The sequence below is a fragment of the Dasypus novemcinctus genome, chromosome 9 (genome assembly GCF_030445035.2).
Source record: "Dasypus novemcinctus isolate mDasNov1 chromosome 9, mDasNov1.1.hap2, whole genome shotgun sequence".
In the NCBI taxonomy this organism is placed as follows: domain Eukaryota; kingdom Metazoa; phylum Chordata; class Mammalia; order Cingulata; family Dasypodidae; genus Dasypus; species Dasypus novemcinctus.
Genome location: NC_080681.1, coordinates 49,175,516 through 49,193,924, shown reverse-complemented (window position 1 = coordinate 49,193,924; position 18,409 = coordinate 49,175,516). Strand labels below are relative to the sequence as shown.

General features: G+C 34.1%; 1 protein-coding gene across 1 annotated transcript in view; it reads right to left on the bottom strand.

Moving 5' to 3' along the window:
- The window catches only part of ADGRL4 (adhesion G protein-coupled receptor L4), a 125,131-nt gene that overhangs the window by 25,824 nt on the left and 80,898 nt on the right, over positions 1–18,409 (bottom strand). Inside the window, exons 9-13 of the mRNA XM_004455871.5 lie at positions 16,120–16,322; positions 12,557–12,730; positions 11,073–11,276; positions 8,811–9,031; positions 8,618–8,684 (exon numbers count right to left, since the gene is read on the bottom strand). Of these exons, the coding sequence (XP_004455928.1) occupies positions 8,618–8,684; positions 8,811–9,031; positions 11,073–11,276; positions 12,557–12,730; positions 16,120–16,322 (869 nt within the window). The remainder of the gene's footprint in view (positions 1–8,617; positions 8,685–8,810; positions 9,032–11,072; positions 11,277–12,556; positions 12,731–16,119; positions 16,323–18,409) is intronic.

Genomic DNA, 18,409 nt, shown 5'->3' with positions numbered 1-18,409 from the left:
AATCATTTCTCCACATCCTCTTCAACGCATGTTAGTTTCCATTTTTTTTTAATAGCAGCAGTTTTAATGTGCATGAAATTGTGTCTCATTGTGGTTTTCATTTGCATTTCCTTGATGGCTAATGATGTTTTCATGTACTTTCTGGCCATGTATTTTCCTTTGAAGAGATGTCAGTTCAAGTTTTTTGTCCATTTTAAATTGGTCTGTTTTTGGTCTTTTTGTTGTTAAATTCAAGGATTTCTTTATATATATGTGTGTATATATATATATATAGGATACTAATCCTTTTTTGGTTATGTGATTTCCAAATATTTTCTTCCATTGTGTAGGTTGTCTTTTTACTTTCATGATAAAGCTGTTGCAGGAACAACAGTTTGTTACTATTATTTTTAAAATTTTGATGAGGTCCCAATTGTCTATTATCTTCCTATGGTTGCGAGTGCTTTGGGTGTAAAGTCTAAGAACCATTGTCTAACACAAGGTCCTGAAGCAGCTTCCCTATGTTTTCTTCTAGGAGTTAGATAGTTATGTCTCTTATATTTATATCTTTGATCAATTTTGAATTGACTTTTGTATATGGTGTGAGGGAGGGGTCCTCTTTTTTTTTTTAAAGATTTATTTTTATTTATTTCTCTCCCCTTCCCCACCCCCCACCCCAGTTGTCTGTTCTCTGTGTCCATTTGCTGTGTGTTCTTCTTTTTGTCCGTTTCTGTTGTTGTCAGTGGCACAGGAATCTGTGTTTCTTTTTGTTGTGTCATCTTGCTGCATCAGCTCTCCGTGTGTGCAGTGCCATTCTTGGGCAGGCTGCACTTTCTTTCGCACTGGGCAGCTGTCCTTACAGGGCGCACTCCTTGTGCATGGGGCTCCCCTACACAGGGGGCACCCCTGCGTGGCAGAGTACTCCTTGCGTGCATCAGCACTGTGCATGGGCCAGCTCCACACAGGTCAAGGAGGCCCAGAGTTTGAATTGCAGACCTCCCATGTGGTAGATGGACACCCTATCCACTGGGCTAAGTCCGCTTCTCAGGGGTCCTTTTTTTCTAATTGCAAATTCCAGCAACATTTGTTGAAGAGACTATTTTTCTCCATTGATTAGTCTTTTCCATCTTGTCAAAAATCTTTTGGTGATAAATGTGAGGGTTGATTTCTGAGTTCTCAATTCTGTTTCATTGTTCTGTCTGTCTGTCCTTATACCAGTATAATGATGTTTTGATTACTGTGATTTTGTAACAACTTTTAAGATTGGGAAGTATGAGTCCTCCAACTCCATTTTTCTTTTTCAAGATGGATTTAGTTATTTGGGTCCTCTTATACTACCATGTAAATTTGATGATTGACTTTTCCAGTTATGCAAAGAAGGTTGTTGGAATTTTGATTGGGATTGCATTGACTCTATAAATTGATTTGGACATTATTGACATTTAATGATATTTTTTCTCCTAATCCATGAATATGAAATATTCTTCCACTTATTTAGGTCTTCTTTAGTTTCCTTTAGCAATGTTTTCTAATTTTCTGTGTACAAGTCCTTTACATCCTTGGTTAGATTTATTACTAGATATTTGATTCTTTTCATTGCTATTGTGAATGTTATTTCTTTCTTGATTTCTGGTTCTACTTGTTGGTTGCTTGTGTTTAGAAACACCACTGATTTTTGGATAATCCTGTACTCTGCCTTTTTTGCTGAATTTATTTAATAGCTCTAGGAGCTTTCTTGTGGATTTTTTTCAGGATTTTCTGTACATAGATCATATCATCTCCAAATTGGGAAAGTTTTGTTTCTTTCATTCCAATGTGGAGGTCTTATCTCTTTCGCTCTGAACTTCCAGTACAATGTTGAATTAACTGTGGTGACAGTGGGCATCCTTGTCTTGTTCCTAATCTCAGAGGGAAAATTTTCAGTTTTTAAATAGGATGTTAGCTACGGGCTGAACATATATGCTTTTTATCATGTCGAGGAATATTTCTTCTATTACTATTTTTTTATGTGTCTTTATCAAGAAAAGGTGCATGTGGTATTTTGTTAAATAGCTTTTCTTGTGTTGAATGAGATGCTCATGAAAGGGTGCGTGTGGTATTTTGTTAATACCTTTTTTGTGTGTCGAATGAGATGCTCATGTGGTTTTCTTCCTTCATTCTATTATTGTGGTATATTACATGAATTCATTTTCTTATTTTGAAACTATCTTGCATACCAGGGATAAACCCCACACCATCATGGCATATAATTATTTTAATATGCTGTTGTATTCAGTCTGGTAGTAGTTTGTTGAAGAATTTTGCATCTATATTCATAATAGATATTGGTCTGTAGTTTTCCTTTTTTGATGTCTTTATCTAGCTTTTGTATGAGGGTGATATTGACCTTATAGAATGAGTTAGGGAGTGCTCCCTTCTCTTACATTTCTTTGGAAAATTTTGAGCAGAACTGGAATTAAGTCTTCCTGGAAGTTTTGGTAGAACTCCCCTGTGAAACCATCTGGTCTTGAGCTTTTTCTTTGTTGGGAGATATTTGATTAGTGACTCAATCTCTTTACTAGCAATAGGTTTGGAGCAATCTTCTATTTCTTCTTGAATCAATGTAGGTAGTTTTTGTATTTCTAGGAATTTGTCCATTTCATCCAAATTATTTCATTTATTGGCATTAAATTTTTCATATTATCCAGCAGGGTTGGCAGTGAAGTCCCACTTTTATTTTGGATTTTTGTTATTTGTATCCTCTTTTTTTCTGTCTGTCTAACTAGACCTTTGTCAATTTTGTTGATCTTTGCAACCTACCAACTTTTGTTTTGGTTGATGCTATTTTTTTCCTATATCATTTATCTCTGCTCTAATATTTGTTATTTCCTTCCTTCTAATATTTGCTTTGAGTTTACCTTGCTCTCCTTTTTCTTGTTCTTCCAGTTTTGATTTGAAGTCTTTCTTCATTTTTAATTAAGCATTTAGGACTATAAATTTCCCCCTCAGCTATTTTCACTTTTATTCCCCTCAAAATATTTCCTAAAACGTTTGGAATTCCTCTTTAGCCCATTGGTTGTTTAAGAGTATGTTGTTTGTGATTTTCTTGAGCTTCAGGTCTCCTATCAAGAAGTTCTGCCCAAGATGAATACACTGTGCATTGTTTTCCCTGTCTTACTGGGCCTCTTGTTTTGTGCTGGGCTTTTGCCTATTGGTAGTTTAGGAGTTGCCCTGTTTATAGGAGTTTGATTGTCCCCTCTGTTTTCCAGGAGATAAACCTCCCTCTCCGGGTTCTGAAGCTGCTGGCCTTTTTCCCAGAATTTCATGCAACTATAGTTTTTATACTTCTTTTGTTGTTTCATGCTCTTTTTGCCTGGAGGGTAAGTTCTGGGAGGAGGGTCACCCTCCAGGAGGACTTTTCCAATTTGATCCATCTCAGTCAAATCATGGTCAAGGACCCATGGGGTGTGTGCAGACTGGCTTCAAAGTTACCTGTAGAAGGGGTCAGGAAGGGTGCCAAAAACTTCTCTGACAGCTGCCCAAAGCTGAGCATTCCTGGCCTGCCCAGGAAATGCAACCCTTTAGCTAACTTTTCCTTGCAGCCCTGAGGAAGACGAGTATTTTAAAATCTCCACTGCCTCCAGGATTGAAACAGTGGCTGTTGCTGCTTTTGTCAGGGGCAGGTTGAAACAAGAGCTGTCTCCTGCGGGGACCCAGGATACAATTTGCTAGTCAAAACCAGTGATCAGTGATCAGCTGTGCATATTCTTGTTCTTGTCACCAGCAGCTAGCTGGGGGCTGGAAGCCCATGGCAGCTTCCCACAAGAGTGGTGGCAGCCCTGTGGTAAGAACAATTTGCAGTTCTTTACCGTAATTTATTAACCTCTTCTTTTCACTCATCCCTGGATTCTGTACAATGCTCTTCTGGCCTCTGCATTTCCAAAAGAGTTGCTTCAGACAGTTCTTTCCTGTTTAGTAGTTGTTTTGGTGGAAGGACTGAATCCTGGAACTCCCAACACTGCCATCTTCCCTGGAAGATCTTGGCTACTTGATTTTATAATTGTTGGGTCCACTATTCACAGAGAATGCAATGTGAATGCTGCCCACTAAAAAGTCATGTTTCAATTCATGGAAGTGTGTCCTCTAAGATTATGTAACACAGTGGCACTGAAACTTTAAAATAAATCATACACACACACAAATACATGCTAATAATACATAGAGAATGTTTAGATTAGGATCAGGGACATACTAAGGAATAAAATTCTTATTTTTATAACTAATAGTTCCCATTATCTGACTAGGTATTGTCAAATTTATCTTAGATAGATTAAAATGACATGGGAGAGAATGACACCATGATAGGAGGTTAAGATGACAATTGCCCAAGAGGAAGGATAAAATAAAAATGTGAGCTTTAGATAATGTCAGAAATGGTTTCAAGTTCTAGTCCCTACATTTCCTAGTTATGTACAGCCTTGGTCCAATCATTTAACCTTTCAAATGAAATCCTATATTTCTTCAAGTATAAAATGGGAGATAAATGAAGCTATATGGACCCCAGAAAATAAGGTTCTTAAATCTAAATCCATTCCTGTGGGTGTGAACCTATTGTAAGTAGGACCTTTTATTAGGTTACATCAGTTAAGGGCCCTTTTATTAGGTTACTCAGTTAAGGGCATTTTGATTCGTTTATTTGACTAACTTGTAGCATAGGGTGGGTCTTAACCCTCTTACTGGAGTTTTTTAATAAAAGAATGCAATTCAGATAAACAACAACAACAAAAAGCTACAGAAGCCAGAAGCCGAAAGCAATGTAAATCTAAAAGGGAAGGGAGAGATCTTGCCATGTGACAGAGGAGTCCAGGATGACCAGAGCTAGTCTTTGGGGAAAAGACATCACCTGATGATGCCTTGATTTGGACATGTTATGACCTCAAAACTGTAGTCTGTAAGTTAAAAAATCCCCATTATAAAAGTCAACTGATTTCTGGTATAGTGCTTTTGGCACCCAGCAGACTAAAACATGGGATAAAATGACGGTTGTTTAAGGAGATTGCATATTAAAGGATTAGCAGTGTGTTTCAAAAGTAGCAGGTGCTCAATAAATTTTGAATACAAAATTATTTTTATTATTTTATTCAAAATACTAGAATCTTAGCAAGGGAGAGCTGATAAAGGAATGGATAATGCAAGTGGAGGAAAAGAAAAAGATGAAGTTATTTAAGAAGGTGTAAGTCTGATACAAATTTAATGACAATCTAGTCTAGGAAATGATGAATCTATGAAAAGATGATTCTTTAATATTCTTAATGAGAGGTGATGATAATTTTATTTCCATTATTGCCTTGTTCACAATATCAACAATTTCTTGTTGTGCCCTTTGTTTTCTATCAAAGGGGATCTGGAAAACTTAAAGCTGCTTGATAGAAATTTGAGTTCACGTTATGAACTCAAATATGTATTGTTCTTTGTCACTTGTTTTATCTTGTTTTCTCCTCACTGATAGTATAGAGGACAGGGGACAACTCTTATATTTTCTTTGTATACACATCATGCCTAGAGGATCCAATTAGCATGGTGACGTTAATAATATGGCTTAGCATCCTTCCCCGTAGAGTATAGAATAGAATATTCTCAAACAGAGGATGATTTTCCCATCATGAGGTCACTGCTATACCCAAAATAGTAAGTGGTGATTGATTTTGATGGAACTCAGTTATACTTAATAAAATATAAACATAATAGATTTTTTCTTCCAGGTCCTGACAAAAATCTGCATGACATAGCTTTTAGTAATTTTCAGATTAAAAATTTTTTATCTGATCTATTGCTCCTTTCTATTCCAGAAACATGAATTATAAATGCCTGTCTGCATTGGTGATTGTGGAAGTGGCACATGGTTCCCAGATACTGCCTGACATTAGTGAGTCCTAAATTCTTTGCTCTGAAGATTGGAAGGGTCTGATCAACTAGTGGTGATCACTTTTACTTTGGTTCTAATTACTACTAGTAATCTTGGCTTATTTGATGGCCACTACTTAGATGGCATACATGGAGTTCATAGTCTTTAATTTTTACCTTGGCTCCTTCTATTCTTAACAGAGAGATAGTCATATCTCCATTCAACCCCACCTCCATTCAACCTATCCTCTTAATTGTACATAAATTCACTTGACTCAGCATCCTTCTGTTGTAAGGCAGCCTTACAACTTCTCTCCACTTCTTTAATGTTTCTGTGCTCATAGAATAGCTGACCTCATTGGATTTTCCACCATAATTTTATTCCTAGGTACCTTATCTAATATTCCTTTCCTTATCTCCTGGCAAGGAATACTCTAGTAAGCATCAATCTGCAGTAAACTCTAAACAGAAGCAGGTGCTAACATCTATTTTTGTATTTTGCAAAAACTCAGGGAACATGTATCAAGGTCTCAAAAGAATGCACTCATCACACTCTGCTCTTCTTTATATGAGGGAGACGTTAGATTCCATAGTCCAATAAACATTTCATCTGGGATCAGGATGACAGATTTTCTCTTACAATTTCTGATTTCATTCTCTACAGATTTTCTTGGAGTGCTCCCACACAGCTTGAAATTAAAGGATGGGGCATGCATCTTTTTTTTTTTTTCTTTTCTGATTGGCAAGGAAAAGAAAAACTGTTCATAGAGAACAATCTACTCCCCCAAACGTCAAGGATTCTTAACTCTGAATCGCTGCTCTTGAGTCTCCCTCTTCAGTCCTTTTGTGGAACAGCTGGTCCTGCTATGTCTTTGTAAGACCCGGGAAAGAGTCAGGGATCAATTATTGGTGGATCTTTTGTGAATGTTTGCTGCTCAATATTTCTTTGCTTTTATCTCTGAACTAGGTATTAATCTGTGGCAACAGGAAAAGTTTAACTAAACATTGTGTCAAACAGCTGTAAAATAACAATGTCAGCATCAGCACAGAAGATAAGGGAGAACTACAGTAAATGAATTCACTTCAATTCAATAATTCTTATAGAATGTCTAGTATTTTTAAAGATACCTAAAAAAAGATAAGTACCTTTTACTTTTAGAGAAACACCAAGGTGCACTGAGGTGCTTCACATAGCTTGACCTTCTGTTTCTTGGGAATGAAAATCATATCATTTGGTATTGAAGAGGAATTTGTTCATTAATTCCAGACTAGAACAGTGAGACATTGTTCATTTAGGCTTCTAAGAAAGTTTGCAGGACTCAGTTTCAGATAAAACTACCTAAATATACGAACTTTACTGTAAGATATTTCAGTTATCTTTTTCCTTATCCAAACAACTATAAAAATCATTCCAGGGAATAATTTCTTCTTATTTGAGATAAATATGCTCCTATTTTCCCTGTTTCCAGTATAATTTCTAGCCTGCTACTTTTCTCTAAGTTATAAGAATTGCTATTTCGCAAAATTTTCAGTTGTAAGACTCAATATTAGGGATTTTCCATTCTGTACAGAGAGTAGGGTAAAATCAGAACATGTAGACTATGTCTTCACACAAAATACACATAACAAGGTCACAAATGACAATATATGAATGGGACACTTTTCAGTCTACACACTTATGGGGATTTAAAATTTTGGAATTATAATAAAGTTTGAAATTGGATTAACTGAAATCTAGCCAATGGTTTCTTTCTATATTGCTAGAATGACCGTGAGAATTGCATACAATTATCTGCAATGATCAGGAAGCGTAATCTATGAATGCATTTTATACCACTCATACTATTAAAAAATGAACCTTGATGAAAATTCTTTTCTTTGCATTTCAAGTTTTTCTCCATTTAGTAGCTTCCTTGTAGCCATAAAAAACACATGGGAACAGAGTAAGAGGGGAAAAATAATATAAAAAGATGGTAAGCTTATGGTCAAAACAAATGTGATAAAGTTGTTCAAAACATTCTCACAACTCCTCTACTGACAATTCATTCCATTCTAGAGCCTTGTTGAACCTTCCAGATTCACTGACAGATTATTATTATTATATTTAAAAGGGCTGTTGTAAACTTAGAGCACTTATAAATATTCTTGAGGCATATAAAAAATGTCTTTACTTAGAAAGGAACATAGAATACCTACAAATTTGTAGATTTGAAACCACTTCTGATAAGAATTAAAAGAACCCCTTCCTTGTAGAAATAGAAACATCATTATATAACTTGTCTGCTCATGAAAAATATGTGTCCTTGTCTCTGATATCACAATTTAAAATCACTTTCATGATGATAGGGTACAAAAGGATGATAAAACTATAAAGATGACAGTCTAATCTTCAAAGATGACAGCTCATTGATATAAGATAAACAATGTAAACATCTGAAATGCCAGATTATCAGCTCATTGACACACTCTCAGTATTGAAGTATGCTGAGATAGTACTCATATGGGAAAAAATGCTTTTTCTTTTAAACCACACAAATTATGCAGAAATCTATCCTCCCCTAAGAGGTGCAAATAAGTTCTAAGAGCTTTGAATTAAAGATATATAGTTTTTCCTTATTAGTAAAAGCCATATAGGTAAAATGTTAATAAATGGTAGTCTTTTAAGTGTTCAAAATTAATTTTTTTTCCAGAATGAGACCATCTGGTTGCTGATCATCACTTTTTTGAATGCTTAGAAAATTGAAAAAATACGTACAAGAATGATTAGACATGCTGGTCCTATAAAACTCCAAATAAAGTTGTTTTCTGTGCTAAGCCAACATCTGAAAAGTAAATAATAGAAATTCTATAAATATGCTTGAGTGTCTAAACAAAGCAATAATTTCAATGATATGACAGAGAATATTCAAAATTACATTTCAAATATTTACAGAACCATTTTAACTTACACTTTGGTGGTGCCATAATATCTATATCCTAATGCTGCTGAAAATCCAACAACCACAGCTGGACTTAGGTAGCCAAAGATATAAAAGTTCTTGTGCAAAAATCCCTTATTGTAGATGACTCCCACAACAATGAGATAGAGGTGTATGCCTTCAATGCACATCCACGCAAAAGCAGCTAAAAAGAAGTAATGAAGCAGCCCAGCAATGATGGAACAGAAGAGCTACAAATCAAAGAAAGAAATTGTAAGCAATGCTTGCTTTGAAGTGACCATGACATAAAATCTTAGACTTTTTCCATAAATTATGCCACTTTATATGATTGATCACGCTCAGATTTCCCTGTCAAGTGTCAACTGTTTATAATGTACTACCTTTAGCTGATTTTAACCTACTAGCTTCATTAATGTGAAACATTTGCTAATTCTGTGACTGAATTGTTACTGCTCTTATCCAGAAATTTATTATTTCTATACATTTAAGTTTGTGATAAATTGTGGGTTATTCACATATAAAACAAGATATCTTGATGAATATTTCATAATTTAAGTTGATTTTTGTTTTGCAGATGCCTTTCCTCCTCTTTATTTGGGTTGAAAGAATGAAAAATTTTGTTAGTACCATGCTTAATAAATTATTATTATTACCTTAAGTGACAGATATTGGGTTTACAAAAGAGTTGATACATGTTACAAAGACATCCTTTATAGAATCATATTATGTAGTAAGATTATCAAGTAAATTTGAGATGACTTTCAATGAAACAGTGAAACATATTTATAAGTATTACTAAACACCTAGACTGGGCTTAGCCTTAAAAGAAATAAAGGAAAAAAATAGTCATATGTCCCTATCATGATATTTTTCACTGGAGGGATAATATAATACACACTTACATACTTATCCCACTTATTAAGACAAAATATAATTCAAGCATACTGAGCGTACATCCTAAATTATATCAGAGAGTACTATATAAAGTTAGATCACGGGACATCAGAAAATTGGGAACCACTCTAGTGAAAAAGTGCGATTTGAAATAAGGCTTGAAAATGGGAAGGATTTGATAGATGATGGGTAGTTGAAAATAAATACTATATGGAATGGTCGTATAGTGAGGAGATGGTGAGAGGAAACTGAAAGAGTAAATAAGCATTAGAGGAGAGTGGGAGGTATAAGAAATTAAAAGATGCTAATAATAATGCTGCAAATCACACACACAAAAACAGCTATAGAATACCATTTAAAATAGATTTGTGACATCAACTTCAAAAGAAAACCTTGAAAACAGACTGTTAGTTTCTGTTTTTAAAAGTTTTCTAAGAAGAACTGAGATATAGAAGCAATTTAATGTTTTGTAGTCATGAGAATACACTTCTCCAGTCTCCAACTACGGGGAGTGGATTAGCTATTTCACTATGAAATCGTGCTTCCCACAAGGCTACTGCCATCCCATAAGGGAGCAAGCAGGATTTCTAAAACATCCTGTTCCTGGGAGAAAGATTTCTTTAGTAGGCAACTTTGTATCAAGGACTCCCCAAATGATTCCCTGACAACTTGTCCAGTTTCTTTGGTGCTGCAACGTGATATCACGTAAGTTGTTTCCCCCGACTCTTCATTTCTTCCATCTTTCCTTCACTTGGAGAGAAGGCAGCTTGTTCTAACTGCTGTGCAAGGCTTTCCTGTTCCATTTTCTGTCACACTTTCCCTAATAAATTTATTGTACGTTTAGTCCTAGTTTAGTGTTTGCTCTTTGGAGAACACAGACTAACACAATGTTGAAACTATCAGGCATGAAGCTATATCAATAATTATGGGAAACTGGTAGCTAAGAAATTATAGGTACTATGTAGAGTCAGTAAAATATATTTCAACCTCTCAGCCTTAGATGCTATGATGTTCAGTCCCTGTGTTAATATAGACTTAATCTTAAATTTGCTCTCTCCTTTGCCTCTAATGCTCATCTGAAAACAAAAACAGAAGCAAAGACAAAACAAAACAAAAAAATTTCTTCAGTTTGCTGTAAAGTTTTAATTTTCACAATAATTTGTGATAATGAGGGACATTTTGGTAAAGTACTTAATTGTAGGTTGCTTAGATATGTTACCATTATCAAGCTTAGACAGGACAGCTTAAGAACAAATTATATAGTACTTCTGCCCCATTAAACCCTTCATTGCAATTCATGTTTCCATGAAATATATATTTAAGAAAGTACAAATTTTAGGGCTGGGGGGAGAGAGTAAGGAGACCTCCATTACATACCTTATTAGTATTTATATTGATCCCAACAAGGAACACAAGTTCAGCAAGGAATAGGCTACAGCAGAGATTTTTGTGAATTGTAGTCCTGGTGCTTTGAATTTCACTGAAGAACCAGAAGGTAAAAATGCATATAGCAAGGCAAATCAGTGAAATAATTATTCCTAGTTGAGTGATCCTTGTAAGAATATTATAATCTTTAATACCCTGAGGGAAAATAATAATAAAACTGTTAAGAGAATAACTCAGTAACTTGTCAAAGTAACTACAACATTTAATGAACTTCCTTTTTTTGGTGAAACATTAATCAAACTGTTCATAAAATGTAAAAATACCAATGTGCACTTAGATGAGAAAAATTGTATACTTCTGAAATAGTTCAATATTCAGAGAAATCTGATATAAATCATGAGCATTTTAACAGTTCTGTAATTAGTGATTTTTCCCCCCTAGGCATAGTATATATTAGTTTATGGTTTAACAATGTTATTGTCATAAGTTTCATGATATTATAAAGGCAATTCATTACTGTAATGTGAAAATGGTTAATAAAAACAAATTTGTCAGTGGTAAGAAAAAGTCTTATTTCTAATGCAGTGATTCATCTAAAATCCATTAAACAAAGATACTAGAAATGCTGAATGTATGGAATATCAAAACAGTATAGTTCAGAGACTTTGAAATGGAAAAGGTGAGTATTATTCTAACTCAATGAATATATATTTTAAAATACAGAATAAAGGCTTATCTGCTTATTTAACATTCAGAAAATTATCATCTTTAAAATATATGACTGATTATGTTTGGGCAGATTTATTTGGTCATTTTATATACCTAATGATAGGTTCTCAGCATAAGAGGAAAAAAGATTTTGATACACATTTGTAAGATAAGTTATATAGTAATTGAATAATACAAAATCAAGATATTACTAATATAAAATATATATTACAAAGCTACTCACTTTAAAGAGACAGTATATGTTCTAAAATTTTGTGGGTTTCTACCTTATTAAAAATATATTAATTACAAATGTGCTGATATTTATTGTCCAAGTATCAAATATCTTTAAGAACTTTGTCATTGGTAAAAATAAACTTTCAATACAAAGAAAAGACCTTTAAATTCAGTGATACATTAAAATATACAAATGGACCTAAAAATAGCATTAAGAACAAAGAGTCAGTGGATGGATATTTGATTTAATACAATGCACTAAACAGTTAAGACTAGATAAATATTAGACTAGAAATTACCTAAAACCAGACTAGCTATATCCTAGAAGACAAATAGGAAAGCAAAGACTAAAAAGCAGATAATTTGTTTTTTTAATCAAGTACATCAATTAATAATTAATATTAATTGAATATGCTTTTTAAATCCAAGGAAATATATAAAATTAATTATTTTCTTGAATGCCATGGGAAAAGCACAAAAAGGAGCATAAACAGGCAGACATATAAATATGAAATATAAAATTGTCTTACTATGGAAGGACCAGAAGACATCAAAATTGCAAAATGTGTCAGGTGATTACATTGGCATGAGGTGTGGGTCTCATTGGAGTATGTCAGCTCACAGCCCTCCTGAGACCAGCTGCCATTCATGGTGTCAGGAGAGTAGTTCCAAAATGCACACTGAATCCTTTGCTTATCTGTAGTCTGAAAAAAAGACTTTTCACTGATGGAGAAAAGAAGAAAAGCAATGCATATGCTATTGCTTTTGTCATATATCACACACCATTTTGAAAAGCAATATAATTAAAGCCATGCCTAAAAAGTGAAGCATTAAATAATGCTAATAAATGAATGCTGGTATGTGGAAGTATTGAAACTTATAATGCAATAATGCTGTGTTGTGTCAATCTTTTCTCAGAGTTGTGAAGAAAATTTGTTATTAAATTCGATTGTGTATATGCCATTTAGAACAGTGCATGCCACCTAATTATTATATAGGTATCTCTACTTAATAAATGTTTACTGAATATCCTTTAGGTATCAGTCATTGAACAAGGTGCTGAGAGTAGACCATTGAACAAAACAAAGTGCCTGTCCTGTTGACCTTTCATTCTAATGAGGGAGATAAGTATTTACTGAACAAACAAAAATAAAATGGAGAAAGGGGAGCGACAAGAGTGATTTGGATGTGGACCTGAGAATTTCTTTCTCTGGAGTTGGCATCTGAGCAGATACTTCAATGAAGTCAAAGGTTGAAACATGCAGGCTTGAGGACAGAGGACTGCAGACATTTGGAATATTTGAGACTAAACATGACTTTAAGAAACATCCAGAAGTTGTAGCACAATGAATGAGGTGAAAAGTAGTGAAGACAAGGTCAGAAATAGAAAGGGACTAAGTCACACAAACCATGGGAGGGTTTGTTCATTAAAGAGTAGACGTCTCTTTATGACATTTTTATATTAAGTAATCATAATACTGCAATTAAAGCACTAAAATTTTAACAAAAGTTTATTGATTGAATATTGAATGCTCTGTAAATTTGTTTTATAGAAATATCTTTTTTACAATTATATAATAACAGTTTACAGTTAACTCAGTGCTTTCTCACCTACTTTGCTAGTTTGCCACTCAAAGGAGCCCTGTAAGGTATTGTGTTGAAACAAATGGCAAAAGATACATTTAAGATTAAGCATTGAAAAGTGGAGTCCAGATTGAAATGCAAATTTTCAAACAAGTAGATATTAAAGAATATAAGTGATGAGTACCAAATATGTGACAGGCACTGTATGAGGAGCCAGGTATTCTCAGTTAAAAAAAATCATCTGCGCTCAAGGATGATCTTAATATAGGATAATTGCCTCAATGGGATATGTACTAAATATAACAGTTGGGTCATCAACAATTGGAGCATAGGTGAAGACATACCAAATTTGACTGTAGTGAGTCTGGGAAGACAGTGATGGAGCTAAATTTGGAGAGACAACAAATTTTTCAAGGTGGTCAATCTCTGAGAAGAAAATTAAAACCTTAGATCTAGTTCTCCCCATCAGTTTTGAAATTGCCCTGATCCCACCTTTGCTGAAACCAGATATGCCAGAGAAACCAGAGGGACTCTTGTATTAGGATCCAACATCAGATGAGAGTGGGAGTTTTGCAGAAAACAGATTAAGTCAGCTCTGTTTACACACTGAACCCCTAGCAATACCCATCAGATTCTCTTAGACCTGGTGATGCTCACAGTCAGGCTTCTGCCCTTCAGCAAGAGACTGAAAGATTTACTTTGGGAAACTGACTGGGACAAGAGAAATGCCCTTTAGGGTCTTCCAATGCAATGGTCGAACTCTGCCTGTTTAGCACACCACTACTACAAGCCCAGCCTAGCACACAGTCATCTTTCAAACACCTTGTTATTAAATCAGTGGTCATGACCACCAGATATCTGAGGACAGACTCTAACTTGAAGACTGAGAACAAAGGAAAGGAAGCTAAACAGAGAAAATCAGGAAGCATACAATGCAAGGAAGAGGGAAAATTAAAAAAATATATATATATGTATGTTTGTGTTTGTAAATAAAATCTTAGATAAGATGTGCCCATTAAACAAAAGATCAGTTAAAAAAGTTAATCTCAGTGAAAATTAAGAAAAAACTAGAAATTAAAACATGTTTGTAGAAAAAAGCCGAACAATTTTTTTCATATGTTATATAAGCATAAGTGTTCTTATTGTTTAGAAAATGTCTTTTTTCCCCCCGATAAGCACACAAATACAACTGACCAATTTTAAGTTTCTCCAAACAAGCTTCAGAGGTACTTGAACCATGTACTGAAATTCTAAAAACCATCAACTGTAAAAAGATAGAGAACAATCTATGATTTCCAGCTTCCCCATGGATTTTGAGCTATAATCATGTTTTTTATTGTGTAGTTATTATTACGTATGAGTTTGAAAAAAGATTCATAATCAAAATAACTGAAATGGTATTAGCTAATTTCTATATTTAAAATATATTTTTACTTAAACTTATTATCATTAAACTTCTCATTTTATTATAATCAGTATCTAAATCCCTGAAACTATTATTATAAATGGCAATTATTAACCAAACATCAACCTCATTCCACAAGTGACATTTATTTCTTTGGCCCTTGTGGCAGTTTGGTATTGTTTATGAATTCCAAAAATAGATACTGGATTGGGTTTGTAAACTGGTCTGTTCCTCTGGGCATATTAGATAGTATTAGACTCAGAGGTTTCACTTTTACTTTGTTAAATCAAGATTAGGGCTTTTATTTGACTGCATCACTAGGGCGGCTCAGTTTGAGTCCCTGCCTACTGCTAGCCTATAGCTGTGGGCTATATAAACAGATGCTCAATCAAAGACAGGGGAGTAAATACACAGAGACGGAGAACACAGAAGCAGATATGCAGGAAGAGACAGTGCTCCATAGTCATAGACTGGGGAAGAGAGCTGACCTTGTGGACAGAGCAGAGCAGCTAAACTCATGAGGAGCTTACGCCAGACTACAGCTGAGATACGAAGAAGCTGGGACCATGGAGCCTTAAGAGAAAGGAGGAAGGCTGAACATTGCCTGCCATCTTGCTTCAACACGTGGCAACGGACTTTGAGTAAGAAAGTATGTTTTCTGGTACCTTGAGTTGGACTCTTTAGGGCCTGGTAACTGTAAGCTTCTACCCCAAATAAATATCCTTTATAAAAGTCAACAGAGTTCTGAAGCTTTGCATCAGCACTACTTTAACTGACTAATACAGCGTTCCTTCCTTGATGGCATGCAGACTTCAAAACAAACAATGTGCTTAAAACTAAAACTAAATATAATATACAACTTAATTTCAGAGAATCATAATTGGGAATTTCTTTGGTATTGATTAGATAGTTCAAAGATTGTTTAAATACAAAAATATTTTATGGGAAAATTAGTTGAGACCATATTATTCCTTTATTTTCATTTTGAATCTGTTTTCTTCTAAACTCAAGAACTCACATATAGTTAGTGTGACATAAAAAAAAAACTACTTCTATGAATGTACACAACCATAACCAAGAACCACAAGAAAAACAGCAACTTACCTTTATGTGACTTAATGTAAATGTTATTTTTTCAAGTTCATACAATGTGGGTGGGTTTGAACTAATTGAGACAGAAATTACTGAAGAGATGACTCTTTCCTCTGCTTCAGAATGATCATAAATCTGAGGTTCCAATATGTTGTCAGATGATGAAAGTAAGGGACCAATATTCTTATAATATAAAAATGCAACTGCAGCATTGCCTATCAATTGAATAAGTGAATATAGTGAAATTCTTATAAAAATGTTTTGTTTAAAATAAAAATAATTGAACAGACAAAATTTTTACTCTGAGGGGGTCATAAAAATACCCAGATACTGAAACTTGGACCACAGTGAGTCCATATCTATATCATCAACCCATATTAAGACTTACAATCACTGAACTCTATTTATCCAAACATAATCATGGACTGTAGTATGCCCTTTGCATAATCTCTATTTAGGAGAAACTTATTTCTAGATAAATGCACATCAAAATCCTGACTTGAAACCAGTGTGAGGTCAAAGTCTTGAGTCCGTGTTCAAATATATGAATTGGAAAGATAGTGGGAGAAAATTATCACAGACTTTTAATATTAAGAAAGTTTAGAGTTGAAAGTTATAAGATGCCATTGAGGTCAAATTTATGCCCACTAAAATGGTTCCTTCTTAATACTGATGATATTCAATCTGTTAGGACATTTATTGCCTTGTGAGGCAGCCATTTTTCTGTTCCTCCCACATTCTCCAAATGCAGTAGTATAGCAGCACATAACCCAGTACTAGAAATGCAACCTGATCAGCACAGAGTGATTATTATTTCCCCTAACCTGGAAACTACACCTACATTTCCTAAACCTGGACACTCTACCTATATTAATGGAATCTCAAATTGCCTGGTTTTGTAGCAGCTCAATATCATTGATAATAATCAATCTTAAGTGAGTGAACCACTTCACATGTAAATCTACTATCTTCAAAGACTATTGTTATTAATTTAAGTCACTTCTTTTTTCTTCATTGTACAGAATTATAGATGCAAAATTTAGGGCTTTACATTTGGAATTGACACTTGGTACCAGAAATTTTGTTTCACTCAGTGCTCCTCTCTATGAGGCCATAAGTAAAGGAGTTAAAATAATTATAGTAATACTCAGCCCATCTACTTACTAGCATGCAATGGTGATCAAATTAAATAATGCATGATAGAGTCTGTAAGTTTTAAAACGCTATCCAATATAAAAATGTTATACTTATTAAACAGAAATATCCTATGTTTGCTTTAGCCTACTGAGAAAACTTAGAAAGAACTCTATCATATTCAGTTCCCTTAAATTTGTGACCCTAGCAAATAATTTAATAAGTATAAATAAATCAAAATAATAAATGCGAATGTTGATAATATCACCAAAGCAAAGGACTTTGATAGAAAATCAGAACCCTCCATATAGTTGGATATCACATTAATAAACAGTATTCTTTAGATGTAATCATATATATATATATGCTAGAAATTTCTAAAGAGTATAAGTATTCATATTCTTCTATCTTAAACTAAAAAAGCAACATAAAATGTATTTCAGAGAACCTTGGTGAAATCCAAATACATTACCTAGACTATTTTCCCAAACCACTAGTCTAGAAAATTTATATATTTAAAAAAAGGAAATGGAAGTTAATATAACAAGGGTGGGACTAGGTGAAATTATGATGGCTCCAAGTGAAGACAGCTGTCCACCTTGTGCTATAGAGAGAAGGGTATGAAACAGGACCTGGAAACCTTTTAGGTCAATATGACAGGGTCCAAGTTGATGAACCAGTTCATGAGACAGTAACTTCTCAAATAGTCCTATAGGAAGGTGAAATACCAAATCAAGTGAAAATACCAATCAAGTGAAATACCAAAGAGAGAAGATGGGTTTCAAAATCTTCTGATCATGCTATATTTTCTAAAGAAAAATATTTATTTAACATAAAGTTTTGACTTCAGGTAAGGGGGTGATTAATGCCACAAAGAATGGTGTGTGTGTGTGCCAAAATTTTTTGTACTTCATTGCTGAATATTGCTTCAGTATTTGTTCATTTTCATCATTTTGAACCCCTTTCAATTTCCATTATTTCTCAATAATTCTAGTTCTCATTTAGCTTTTAACTCTAGTCAGATTTGTACCATCTTTCAGTAAACAAGGGTTTCATTAACTAGGGATTAAAATCTCTAACTCATTTGAAAAGAACAGGTAATTTCTTATTATATCATCATCAATTCTTTCTCATATTTCTTCTTTATTTTATTCCATATTTTTTTGCT